Source organism: Ahaetulla prasina, chromosome 6 (genome assembly GCF_028640845.1).
Source record: "Ahaetulla prasina isolate Xishuangbanna chromosome 6, ASM2864084v1, whole genome shotgun sequence".
Lineage (NCBI taxonomy): Eukaryota > Metazoa > Chordata > Lepidosauria > Squamata > Colubridae > Ahaetulla > Ahaetulla prasina.
The window spans coordinates 111,424,529-111,438,510 of record NC_080544.1 but is presented as its reverse complement, the minus strand read 5'-3'; the positions used below and the strand labels follow the sequence as shown (position 1 = coordinate 111,438,510).

The window sequence follows — 13,982 nt, the reverse complement described above, 5'->3', positions numbered from 1 at the left end:
CCTTCCCTCTCATTCCCATCTTCCTTCCTTCCCTCTCATTCCCACCTTCCTTCCTTCCTTCCTTCCTTCCTTCCTTCCTTCCTTCCTTCCTTCCTTCCTTCTCTCCCTCCCTCCCTCCCTCCTGAGGTGGCACAGCAGTTAGAATACAGCATTGCAGGCTGACACTGCCCACAGCCAGCAGTTCGTTCGTGACTGGCTCGAGGTTGACTCAGCCTTCCATCCTTCCCAGGTCCTTAAAACGAGGAGGACCCAGATTGTTGAGGGCAAGAGGCTGACTCTGTAAACCGCTTAGAGAGAGCTTTATAGCAGGGACTTCCAACCTTAGCAACTTTTAAGACTGCGGCTCTGCTGGCTGGGGAATTCTGGGAGTTGAAGTCCACAAGTCTTAAAAGTTGCCAAGGTTGGGGGCCTTTGCTGTAAAGCACTGTGGAGCAGTATGTAAGTCTTTTTTTTTTTAGTAAAAAAGTTTTATTTCCATTTTCCAACAACCTATTCAATATACAGTCTCTTATTCAACATTAGTCATTAACTTTCATTTGTTACTTATTCGGACCTGCCCAGCTACCACTTCCTTCCTTAACAAACCTTTCCTCCTCCCTTCTCTACTTTCTTCTACTTTCTTCATCCTTCCTCTCCTTCGCTTTTCTACATCCTCTCCTCCTTCCCTACTCTTCTCTTCCACCCTTTCTAACCTCTCTCTTCCCTTTCTTCTTCCTCTCCTTTCCCCTTTTCTACCTCTCTCTTCCTACCTACTTTCTTCCTTCACTCTCTCCTCTCCTTTCCATTCCTTCTGAAATGGCAGCTGAGCAGCCCCGATTTCATTTCAAATTATTTCTATTTCTTAATTACATATCTTCAATCATTCCTTTACATTGATCCTTCATCTCCCCTCTCCCCTTCCCTCCCTCCCCCCTCCCACCCCCGAGACTTCCCAGAACAAAGTACAGGGTATAAGATTAACAATCATAAATTAAAATACAACATAAGTCATAATCCATAGTCACTCCTCTCTCTAAGACCTTAGCAGTATGAAGAGCAGTATGTAAGTCTTAAGTGCTATTGCTATTGCTAAAAGGAGAAGGAGGGGAAAATCCATGCATCAGACTGAGCCAGTGACGGGTTGTTTCGGTCCGTTCGAAAGACGGGCCACGTTTTCTCTGCCACAGATGTGACTGCCACAACCTGACCACCTTGGAGGAACCGTCTATTCTTAAGGCAGAAACAAAAGAGTTCCTCATCCAGTTAGAGGGATGCCTTCGCATTCTCCATATATGGCAATATTGCTCCCAGCTTTTTACTGTGCGAGGAGCTTTTCCATGGTGACCGCCAGCATATCCAACAGCATTAGATGGGGGCGGGGGCCGGGGGAAGCTGGCCTTGTTAAGTGGGCTTTGAGAAGAGATTCTCCAGTTTGCTGGAACAGAAGGGGTGGATATTTAATATAATATTCCCTTCGAATTATAACAGAGCGCTTTGCTTTAAGATGGGAGGATTCCGTCCTCCGCACCTGATCCAGATGTAACAGAGATTGCGAAAGGCACACGAGGAATTTAAGCCGCGGTTGAAAAGTTTTTAATTACCTGACCAAAAATGGTAACAGTGGTGACAATCCTGACCCAGGATCTGAGATGCTTAATTTAGAACGAGCGAACGTGTGGGATGCGAAGATGGCTTTTTATTAACGATCAGTATGAACACAGACCGGGTCGACCAAAACTTTCTTCATCCTTTGTACAAGCATTCGTTTAGTGACCATTCAAAGTTACAACGGCACTGAAAAAAGTGACTTATGGCTGTTTTCACACTTAACAACCGTTGCCGCCTCCCCGTGGTCACCTGATCAGAATTCAGATGCTTGGCAACTGGCTCATATTTATGATGGTTGCAGAGTCCCACCATCCTCTTTTAGCGCCCCTTCTGACAAAGCAAAATCAATGGAGGGGCCAGATTCACTTAACAACCATATTACTAACTTAACAATTGCAGCGATTCATTTAACAACGGTGGCAAGAAAAGTCGCAAAATGCGGCAAAGCTCACTTAACAATGGAAATTTGGGGATCAACGGTGGTCATAAGTTGAGGACTACCAGTACTCCTTTTTTTTCCTTCCCCTTTTCCAGACCCTGATAGCCCGCACTCGCTAAATGTTAATAGCTAAGAAAAAAATGATTAAAAAGGGAGTCACGAATGCTGTGAGAACTTAACAAAATGGGAAGTCCACATGTGTAGATGGAGTGAGGACAATTAACCCGTGGAATAATTTACCTCCAGAAGTGGATGCTCCATCACTGCATGTTTTTAAGAAGCGATTGGACAACCATTTATCTCAAATGGTATACAGTCTCCTGCTTGATCAGGGGGCTGGACTAGAAGACCTCTAAGGTCCCTTCTAGCTCTGTTCTGGTTCAACTGAAGAAGCATTACCTTACAGAAGTGACTTGCTAAAGGAGTCACTTAATATCCTTGTAAAAGACGGCATCCATGTGGGACAATTGGAGGAATGCTGTTAATTGCTCCCTTACACAAAGGAGAAAATAGTGAGACTGAATACAAAATTTGTTTAAGTAGTCCTGGGAATGTAAGTAGGCCTGCGGTGTAAATTATCAAAAGCTACACAGTTGTGTTTTACAAGGACAGTGATGTGATGTTTGCAAGGTTTTGTTTTTTTAAAAAAAATTAAGGCTATTTTACGAGCAAAGTCAATGAGGATTAAAAAAAACATAAACAAGGCTAAAACATAAGAACAGTGGCAGGCGTTGGGTATGTCTTCTCTAGTGAAAAGAAGGACTAGATAGCAGTCTTCCATGCTTTTATGATGGTTCGCTGAAAACTGTTAAATACTTGGTTTTTCAGCAAAACCACGCCCATAGTGAACTATTAGGTTTGCTCCAACACCTCGGCACTCACTTAATGTTCTGTGGGGTTTACTTTAATGCAGCCTTGTTGGCTTAAGGCACGGGTGTCAAACTGGCGGCCCCCGGGCCGGATGTGTCACACATAAGCCACGGCCACTGTAGCTCCACAAAGGGAAAAAATGTCGCAAAACGGCAATGTGACGTCATGAATTTGACACCCGTGGCTTAAGGAGTGCCGCCAAAAAGGTCATAAAATCGGCTTGGTCACATGTCGCTGGAGCAGGCTCCATTATAGTTGTATGGCAAGGAATATACCTGTAAGCTGTTTTTTGGTCACCACAATTTTAGTTGCTTTCTCTGCACTCTAAAAAGAGTGCAGAGAAGAGCGACAAAGATGATTAGGAGGCTGGAGGCTAAAATATATGAAGAACGGTTGCATGAACTGGGTATGTCTAGTTTAATGAAAAGAAGGACATGATAGCAATCTTCCAATATCTCAGGGACTGCCACAAAGAAGAGGGAGTCAGGCTGTTCTCCAAAGCACCTGAGGGTAGAACAAGAAGCAATGGGTGGAAACTGATCAAGGAGAGAAGCAACTTAGAACTAAGGAGGAATTTCCTGACAGTTAGAACAATTAATCAGTGGAACAACTTGCCACCAGAAGTTGTGGGTGTTCCAACACTGGAAGTTTTTAAGAAGAGATTAGATAACCATTTGTCTGAAGTGTTTAGGGTTTCCTGCCTAAGCAGGGGGTTGGACTAGAAGATCTCCAAGGTCCCTTCCAATCCTGTTATTCTATTCTAAATATGACCAAAGCAGAATAGAAAGGAATTATAAAGCTCTCTTTCCTTTTGGTCATCTCTCAAACCTTTAATTTCTTTGGCTTCACTATCCCTCACTCTGTTTCTCTTCCCAATGCTTATCACAAAAGTGTCACTGTCCTATGGACTTATTTTATCTTCTCCTATTTTCCCATCGTCTCCTCTTTGCTGTATTTATGTGTTTGCAGAGATGCAGAGGAATTAAAACGGCCCGAAAGTCTGAGTTTAATGCAAGATAGGGAACGACCGCAAGGATTAAGGAGCTTTGTAGATCGGTCAGAAAGGTAAGGATCTGAAGTGGGAAAATATCCTTTGCTAAATAAAGTACAAATCACCATGTTAGAGAAAGTTTTCTTAAAAAAAAAAAAAGAGCTTAGCTATCAGACTGAGAATAACTTTATTGCAACTTTGAATGTACACCTGTCAGCATATGTGAAAGTGAAATTTCATTGCATTCTGCTCTCAAAGGGTCGCCACCTCCAATATGTACACTACATAAATATGACAAATATATAAATAAATAAAATAAATATTGGGTAAATGACAGGCGTGCAAAATAAAGCAATTTTTGGATGCTAACTATATTCATCAAAATTTCTGAATGGTGCTGTGTAGCATGTGGTGAATTATTTCTCATTCGTTGGATTTTCTTTATCCTGCCTTTTATTATTTTATAAGCAAGTTAAGGCAGCAAACAAAATATTCTTTCCTCTTCCTATTTCTCCAACAACAACAACCCTGTGAGGTGGGTTACGCTGAGAGAAAGAGATTGGCTCAAAGTTACCCAGCTGGTTTTTATGGCTAAGGCGGGACTAGAATTCATCATCCCTTGCTGATCGGCCCAGAGTCAGAGTTTTGGAATAGTGTCAAGGTTCCAGAAAAACCTCTTCTGCATAAAAAAAACAACTCAGAAGCCATTGTTTTCCAGAGTTCTTTACTAGCATGAGGAAACTGCCACACGATGAGTGAAATTCCAAAACTGAATTTCCGGAATCTTTTCCCCAGGACTAGAACTCTCCATCTCCTGATGATTGGCCCCAAATCCCGCAGCTGGCTTTCATGCCTAAGGCAGGATTAGAGCTCAATATCCCCTACTGGTTGGCCCAGAGTCATTCTCCCATGCATAAGGTGGGACTCGAACTCTCCATCTCCTGGTTTCTAGACCAGCACCTTCACCACTACGCCCAGTGGAGTGTGCAAGCTGAAATCCCTGCAAGTATTGTATAAATGCTCCAGCCTGTGGAACATCTTGCGCAACGTAGAGTTACAACACCCTCCATTTCTCCTGCCTCCCATAACTTCCTCTCTTCCTCCAGGGGTTGCCGAGACTCTGCTACCCATGGGTTATTGTCCAATGCTCACAATCAGGTAAGTGGTGTTTGACTGATTTCTTTCACATTGAACGTGTGGCCAACTTCCGAAGGACGCAGCTTGCGGTTTCTCTTTCAATTGATTGTCCCTCTGTATCTCCCCCAGAACCTTCCCGCAGAGACTGACCCACCCAAACGGCGTGAGCTCTTCGCGGAGTGGACGCGGAGGGAAGCGCAGCTGGCGGCCCTGCACTATGAGGAGGAGAAGAGGAAGACGAAGCAGATTCAGAAGGAAGCCGTTCTTGATTTTGTCAAAGTAAGGACCTTCTTGAAGGCACCTGTCCGCCATCCCAACTTGGCCAGTTAGAAAAGAAAGACTCTCGGCCCATAGTTAGTTTCACTACTAGCACGGCCTCCTAACTCTGATGATGTTACCTAGGTTTATTTATTTATTTATTATATTATATTATATTTATTAGGTTGGTAGTGAAACATCTGCAAGAAAACCATCAAGCTCAGAGAGTACTAAGGACCCCTCAGTATAAACCGTGTCCCAATTCCTCAACTTTTCAGCAGCGGGCTAATCTACTTGCCAGCTAAATGTGTTTTTTGGAAATGCGGTTGGGTGTAAGAGCTTAAGATCATTGTCCTAAGAGGTTCTTCCCCTTCACTTCAAGTCGAGCATTCTGCCATAAATTAATTCACCATTTTGTCATCTTGTCCCTTGGGATATTCTCTATCCCAGACCATGTGATTCCCTTCCAGAAGTGGCTTTAGAAGCTCTTGAAGCAGAGAACAGAAGATGGCGGAACTGAAGAATCTGGGTTCCAGTTAAGACCTGGGAAACCATCTTATCTTGAGTTAGAACAGAGATCTCCAAACTTGACAACTTGTGGATTTCAACTCTCAGAATTTCTTAGCCAGCCAATATGGCTGGCTGAGGAATTCTGGGAGTTGAAGTCCACAAGTCTTAAAGCTGCCAAGTTTGGAGACCCCTGGGTTAGAATATGGTCTGTTGCGGTCAGTCAAAAGCTTGTCCTGGTTTCAGATGGGGAATCTTTTTCGTTTTACCAAGAAATGCTGAGGAACATCTCTGGACAAAGGACATCCCATCATATGGGGGTTGGCAGGGGGTTGGACTAGAAGACCTCCAAGGTCCCTTCCAATTCTGTTATTATTATATATCTATGGAGATGTTCATTCATTCAGGTCATGGTTTTCCCAAAGGTTCTTTTCCGAAAGGCAGTTGGGCTTTATCCTTCTTTGAAGACGTTTTGCTTCTTCAGTTCTGACTGAATGGTGGAGAACGGAAGGATTTGTTTTGTTTTTTTTGTTTTGTTTACATTTATACCCCGCCCTTCTCCGAAGACTCAGGGCGGCTTACAGTGTATAAGGCAATAGTCTCATTCTATTTGTATATTTTTACAAAGTCAACTTATTGCCCCCCCAACAATCTGGATTTGGCCGTTCCTGAGAGTCATTGAGGCCATTGGAAGTGTTATCTGTTCCTTCAGCAGCTCCAGGAAGGCTCCATACCCACCTGCACTACTCAGGTGACCCTAAGGGCACAGATAAACCCTCCAAAGTGCCCTCAGCGGCTCTCAGAGAGAGCGCTAGCACAAGGAATGTAAATCCTCTTCACCCTTCTGTGAGAACTGGAGAAGCTTCTTGGATGAGAAGCGAAACATCTTCAAGGAAAAAGTCCAGTTGCCTCTTGAAAAAGCACCTTTGGGAAGTTCCATCATCCAACCATTGTTTTTCTTGGTAATGAAAGCTGATAACAGGGGTGGGTGAGTGGGAACGACCCCACTCATTTAAACCATGAATTTTAAACAATGGTAAAAGCTGTTTGTTTTGCTGGAAAGAAACCCTCTCGAATTTCCACCCTTAGTGTTACAATGACCATCATCCTCACCCTCTTCCTTTCTAACCCTGTCCTTAGTTTACCCTCCGTTTCAGCGCTTTCTTTTTCTTCTTTCCAAAGCTCAAGGCATCCCAGGGTCCACGGAAACAAAACCCGCTGGAGAACGAGGTAAGCCTGGATGAACGTTTGTTACCCTTCCGTTCTTTCTACTAAAAGCTTCCTAGGCAGATTATTTGCCCCTTAGGGGCTCTGACGATAAACATGTGTCCCGGGAAATGCCCCTTCCCCATGGTGTCAGTGGAACTGCCTGAAAAGCAAACAGGGTCATTATGAAAATGCAGCATTTGATCGAACAATGTTGCCTTTTGTTGGGTCTTAAGCCCTTGTTCCCCTCCTCCTGCCTCGGTTTTCAATTTTTCCTGGAAAGAACAGAGAAGGAAAGTTGGAGCGGACAATAAAACTGGACTCAGTAAAGAGAAGATGCCAGCAATAGTTCTCTCCCGACTCTTCAGCCATTTCATTAACAATAAATGCTCCTGCTCCTGAAATCTAGGGTGGTTGGCCACTCGCCACCTGGCTGATCCATTTATGTCATTTGAAATCATTGAAGACGCTTCATGATCCAACTAGGTAACCACATCAGTGTTAGACGGGAATAAGGATCACTCCATTCTAGCACTGATGACGATATCTAGTTGGGTCGTGAAATGTCTGCAAGAAAACAGTCAGGTCCAGAGAGCACCAAGGACCCCACAGCCCTCCTCCTCCCCCCCTCTTCTTCCTCCTCCCTCTTCTTCCTCCTCCTAAACCGTGCTCCCTTCCAGCACTGATGATATTATCTAGTTGGGTCATGAAATGTCTGCAAGGAAAAGGTCAGGTCCAAAGAGCACCAAGGACCCCACAGCCCCCCCGCTTCTTCCTCCTCCTCCTCCCCCTCCTCCTCCTCCTCCTCCTCCTCCTCCTCCTCCTCCTCCTCCTCCTCCTCCTCCCCCTCCTCCTCCTCCCAAACCCTGCTCCCTTCTGGCACTGATGATATTATCTAGTTGGGTCATGAAATGTCTGCAACAAAACGACCAAGCTTAGAGAACACCAGGGATCTCTTCTCCTCCCAACCCCTCCCCTCCCTTCCAACACTGATGACGTTATATAGCCGGGTAATGAAACATCTGCAAAAAAGCAACCCAGCTCGGAGAAAACCAAGGATCCCACAGTTCAACCCTGAGCTACAAATATTCTCTTCTACGGATGCAATTGAAAAGGCTGGCTCTGCTTGGTATTGTTACACCGTCCATGCACACGCGCTTCCTTCGGAACACATCTGCTTCACAAGCATGTGCTCTCCCCTGAGTTTCGCAAGCCACAGTACGCTTGAAACCTTGCAGCCACTCAAGGCTGATACCAGCTGGTTCTCATTCCCTTCTCTCCCCGTTTTGACATTTGCTGTTTCCTTGCCATACATATTTCTACATCGGTTGGACAGTGGTGTTTTTTTTTTTTAATTTTACTAATGGAAAGTAATTTTGATAATATGGGGCGGCAGATCAAATCCTTCACCCTCTAAAGCTTTCCAGTCTGATGTCAGTCGTTTTGTTTTTTCTTTCATGGTTGTTTCAGTGGCTCCCAAACTGTCTCTGTGCCTTTGTGTGCCTTCCTAAATATTATGTTGAGGCTTTGGTTAAAAAAAAAAAGTGCAGAGAAGAGCAGCTAAGGTGATTAAAGGCCTGGAGACTAAAACGTATGAAGAACGGTTGCAGGATTTGGGTTTGGCCAATCTAGAGAAAAAAGAAGGACTGGGAGGGGACATGATAGCTGTCTTCCAGCATTTGAGGGGCTGCCCCAAAGGGGGGGGTGTCAAATTATTCTCCAAAGTGCCTGAAGGCAGGAGAAGAAGCAACGGATGGAAACTCATCAAGAAGAGAAGCAACCTGGAATTAAAGGAAAAACTTCCTAAAAGTGAGGACAATTAATCAGTGGAACAGTTTGCCTTCAGAAATCATGAGGGCTCCATCACTGGAGGTTTTTAAGAAGAAATTGGACAGCTACTTGTCTCAAATTGTATAGGGTCTCCTGCTTGAGCAGGGGGATGGACTGGAAGACCTCCAAAGGCCCTTCCAGCTCTACTGTCTTCTTTGCTGGAAAAGTTTGGAATTTGGAGTTGTGCTACATTTTGGGGGGCAGCCGCAGCTCCGGAATCAATGGCAGATGGGCCAAAGGCTGAGAATTTATTAAAGAGCTAATGGGGGGGGGGGTCCCTCCCCATCTCCCAAGTCAGGGTTTCATTCATACCCCGCGTGCCTCCTTCCCTGTAAAAAGCCTTGTTAATTCCAGATGTCTGTGCTTGTCTGCATACGGTGTTGTTTTGTGTTCTCTGTCACTGACAACGGACATTTCTCCCGCGTTCCCAGTGCCCCTTTCCGTCCAGAAGGTCTCAGCACACTGACGATAGTGCCTTGCTGGTGGTAAGAATCCTGCACTCTGTAGCCTGCGTGTGTGTGTGTGTGAGCATCCAAATTAGAATTAGCATGCCAAATGAGGCCATTCAGGCCCAAATAGCATAAAACATGGCTGTCCCTCCTTTTCCTAATCACATCATTCCGGTAAACCATGATTATAGAGTTGGCTGTAGCCAACATTCATCGTTCCTTTTGTTCCCCTGAGCTTTTTCGTTGCTCATTTGGCATCTACAAGGCCACCCTGAGATACGATTTTTGTCAATGCAGGTAGTCCTCGACCTATGACCGCAACGTAACGCAGGAATGTATGACATTGAGGTTGTAAGTCGAATCGCATGGTTGTAAGTCCAAATCCCGCTTCTCCAATGGGCAATTTTTGCTGCAAAATTGGATCAGGTGACTGCAGGGCACCGGTTGCAAATGTGAGCCCGTTGCCAGGCGACCAAAATATGGCCACATGACTGTGGGAGTCATAGCCTAATGCCCAACCACCCATCCACCCCCCCCGGTCTGTGGAAAAACAGAACTAAAATGTAAATGAATACACATCTATTACTGTGAAAAACTTTCAATTATTTTGATATGGCAAGGTAGATTTGGATTGGCCTTATGCTTGAATGTGATACTCTCCTATTAGTGTTTCTCAACCTTGAGCCCTTTAAGATGTGGGGACATCAACTTCGCAAATTCTGGGAGTTGAAGTCCATGTATCTAAAGCGGAATTCTGGGAGTGAAGTCCATAAATCTTAAAGCGGCACCGCGCTCTATATTTATCCAGATGACCTTCCAAAGACACAAAGAAGTTTTTCATTGTAAGTTTTGTGTGTGCGTTTGTAAAAGTAATTTCAATCATTAATGTTTGTCACCAATTTGGGTGATCAGATCTGTCTAATGAAGACTAAACACTTCGTTTAAATCAGTGATGTCATCGGTCTAATCCGGTTCCCATTTTTAAGAGTCTCCACTGTTCGTATAACCCTATTTCCATGTTTTATGCTATTTCCTTCCTCCTTTAAATATCCTTTGGGATCTTAAAAATAGCTGCTGAAACCCAGCTGCTTTGCCCTAGAAATCTGCTTGCTCCTGCATGTTTATGTCTCGCATGCGTTCAGTGTTGTGTTGTGTTGGTTTTTTTGTCTCCTCTTCACTTAATGCCTCATTTCTTCAGACATCTTGGCCTGATCCTGAAAAGCAATAGCAAGAGCACTTAGACTTATGTACTGCTTCACAATCCTCTATAAGCGGTTTAAAGAGTCAGCCTCTTGCCCACAACTATCTGGGTCCTCATTTTACCCACCTCAGAAGGATGGAAGGCTGAGCCAACCTAGAGCCTGGTGAGATTCGAACTGCCAAATTGCAGTCAGCCAGCAGTCAGCGGAAGTAGCCTGCAGTACTGTGCTCTAGCCACTGTGCTACTGAAGCTCATGAAAGAAACAAATTGTCTGAATAACATTAACCCTGGCTCAGTTGCTGCAATGCAGCACAGTATTTCTTTCTTGCAAAAGTAGAAAGAGTTGGAACATGAGTTCAAATTTCAATTGATAGAATGCTGGTTTAGTCGTAGCCCTGATTACGTTGGGTAGCATTTTAAATCTTAATCATACTTAGGAAAAGTGAAGCCAGTTTATACCAAAAGACTCATACAATCCACTATAAAGCACTGAATTAAGGAATAAGATACGTTACAATCAGTGGTGGGATTCAAGTCATTTAACAACCGGTTCTCTGCCCTGATGGTTTCTTCCAACAACCCGTTTGCCAAACTGCTCAGAAAGTTAACAACCGGTTCTCCCGAAGTGGTGCGAACTGGCTGAATCCCACCACTGGTTACAATTCATTGCCATCTTCCTCCGTCCCTCCCTCCTTCCCTCTTCTTTCTTTCCTTTTCTCTCTCTCTCCCTCCTTCCCTCCTCCCTCCTTTCCGTTTCTTTCCTTTTTTTCTCTTCCTCCCTCCCTCTCCCTCTCCCTCCATTCCTTTTCTCTTTCTTTCCTTTTCTCTCTCTCTCCCTCCCTCCCTCTGTTCTCTCTATTTATAAGGCTGCCCCAACTCAGACAGAGTGACTCTAGGTGACATACAGCATAAACACATATGGATAATAATAGCAACTGTGCAACAGAAAACAGAGATGGTACCAGTAGTGCCAGGCAGCTTGGGTGCAACCCTAAAACATCTGGAGCACCACTTGAACCCCACTGGCATTGACGAAACCGCCCTCGGTCAATTGCAAAGGGCAGCTTTGCTTGGAACAGCTTCCGTTTTGCAATGATACTTTGAATACCCTCAGACATCAACCTCTGCCTCTTCCGGGTCCTTTGGGAGGGCTCGATAGGTGGACAAAAAAGCCAAAATCCAGTCTAACTATCTGGCTGACTGCAACCAATCATTTTGGAGATACCGATAGTAACAACAAGCTACTATGTCTGTGCGTTTACGTGCCTTTGAAGTCAGTCTCTGCCTGGACCTAGCCTTGCAGTTTTCTTGGCCTCTTTCCTAGGGCTGAGAGAGAGGGACTGGCCCAAGGTCATCCAGGTGGCTTTGTGTCTAAGACAGGACTAGAACTCGCCGTCTCCCAGTTTCTGATGCCATAACGACTACATCCAACTGGCTCTGTAGATATAACTACAAAAACTGACATGTAAAATGGCAACCACAGAACAAAACGAACAAAACATAACCTGATCTTGAGCCACTTTAGTCTGGTGGTAAATGCACCAGGCTAGAAACCAGGATGAGGAACTCACCTGTCAGGTGGGTTGGGCTGAGAGACCGTGATTGGACCAAAGTCACCTAGCCGACTTTCATACTTAAAGTGGGACTGGAACTCACTGTCTCCTGGTGATTGGCCCAAAGTCACCCAGCCTCCTTTCATGCCTAAAGCGGGACTAGAACTCAACATCTCCTGGTGATTGACCTAATAATATCCAGTTGACTTTCCTGCCTAACATGGAATTAGAACTTGCTGTCTCCTAGTGATTGGCCCAAAGTTCCCCCCCCCAGCTCCCGGATAGCTTTCATGCCTAAAGCAAGACTAGAATTCACAGTCTCCTAGTTGCTAAGCCAGCACCTTAACCACCCAACCAAACTTTTAATTTTTGTTTTGCAAACCGTTTTGCTACCGATGGGACTTGGGCAATGCCAGCTCTTTCCAGCACCAGGGTTCCCCCCCACCCATTGCTTTCCGTCTCTTGGCACTTTTGTGCCTGGGGGGGCGGGCAGGGTTCTCCCAGCATAATGGATCATTGTCTGGCCCTCCTTTGTTTTCCACTTCCCTTCTTACATCACAGTGCCTGGCCAGCCAAGAAGTTTCCCCAGCTCTGAACAAAGATTTTAGCTCTGGGGTAAGGAAATTGCCTGAAACCAGATCCCACGAGCCAGCAATACAATACCATCCCCGTCCTTGCAGCCAGCTCGCTTTTGCATGCAGCGAAATGAAATTGTGGGTTTAGTCGCCTCCCTCCACACTTTGAGGCAGGATTTCTGGTTGCCTGATGTCGGTAGAGTCGTGGCGGTGGCTAAAATCATTGTTTTGGAAGCACTGTGTGCTTTTGAGCTGCAATTAACTCTGCCCTTCCCTAGTTGTGCAAAACTGCATTGCCGTAAACCTGCCTGGGATTAAAGGTTGGGTGTGTGGGTTTTTGTACACGCACAAGAGGGAGGGGGAGGAGAAAGGACTGGAGATGGATTTGGATGTCGCACTGATCGGGGGGTTTCTGGCCCTGCCGCACTGCTGCTACTGGTGGCATGGGAAGACTGCCAGAGTCAAAATTGGTGCAGCGCCACCCTGGCAGTGTCACTCCAGTTCAGACCTCGTTGCAAAGAATACAGGTAGTCCTCAATTTACGGCCACAGTTGAGCCCCAAACGAACATTGCTAAGAGAGACATTTGTTAAGGGAGGTTTTTTTTGTTTTTTTTAATTATTTTTTATTTATTTTGAATTTATATCCCGCCCTTCTCCAAAGACTCAGGGCGGCTTACACTGTGTCAAGCAATAGTCTTCATCCATTTGTATCTTATATACAAAGTCAACTTATTGCCCCCAACAATCTGGGTCCTCATTTTACCTACCTTATAAAGGATGGAAGGCTGAGTCAACCTTGGGCCTGGTGGGGCTTGAACCTGCAGTAATTGCAAGCAGCTGTGTTAATAACAGACAGACTTAGTCTGCTGAGCCACCAGAGGCCCATTTTATTGTCCCATTTTATGACTTTTCTCGCCACCGTTGTTAAGTGAATCGCTGCAATGGTTAAGTTCGTCACACAGTTGCTAAGTGAATCTGGCTTCCCCATTGGCTTTGCTCGTCAGGAGGTCGCAAAAGGGGATCACATGACCCCGAGACACTGCAACCGTCATAAACGTGGGTCAGTTGTTAAGCATCTCAACGACCGTGGAGATACTGCAACGGCCACAAGTGTGAAAAATAGTCACAAGGCACTTTTTTCAGTTCCGTTATAACTTTGAACGGTTACTAAACGAACTAAGTTGACACTGTTTATCTCTGGTTCTTCCTTAATGATTTTATGTCTCTTGATTGGTTAGCACAGAGCTCAGGAACTATGGTCCCTTTTATGATTTGTGCACTTCAACTCCCAGAATTCCTGAGCCAGCCACCGTGGATGGCTCAGGAATTCTGGGAGTTGAAGTCCACAAGTCATAAAAGGGGCCATCATTCCCCACCT

At 45.1% G+C, this 13,982-nt stretch overlaps 1 protein-coding gene across 1 annotated transcript in view; it reads left to right on the top strand.

Annotated features, from left to right (window-relative positions):
* LRCH3 (leucine rich repeats and calponin homology domain containing 3) overlaps window positions 1-13,982 on the top strand; it is a 116,867-nt gene that overhangs the window by 77,981 nt on the left and 24,904 nt on the right. Inside the window, exons 11-15 of the mRNA XM_058187808.1 lie at window positions 3,866-3,961; window positions 4,994-5,045; window positions 5,154-5,303; window positions 6,972-7,019; window positions 9,257-9,310. Coding sequence (XP_058043791.1) covers window positions 3,866-3,961; window positions 4,994-5,045; window positions 5,154-5,303; window positions 6,972-7,019; window positions 9,257-9,310 — 400 coding nt within the window. The remainder of the gene's footprint in view (window positions 1-3,865; window positions 3,962-4,993; window positions 5,046-5,153; window positions 5,304-6,971; window positions 7,020-9,256; window positions 9,311-13,982) is intronic.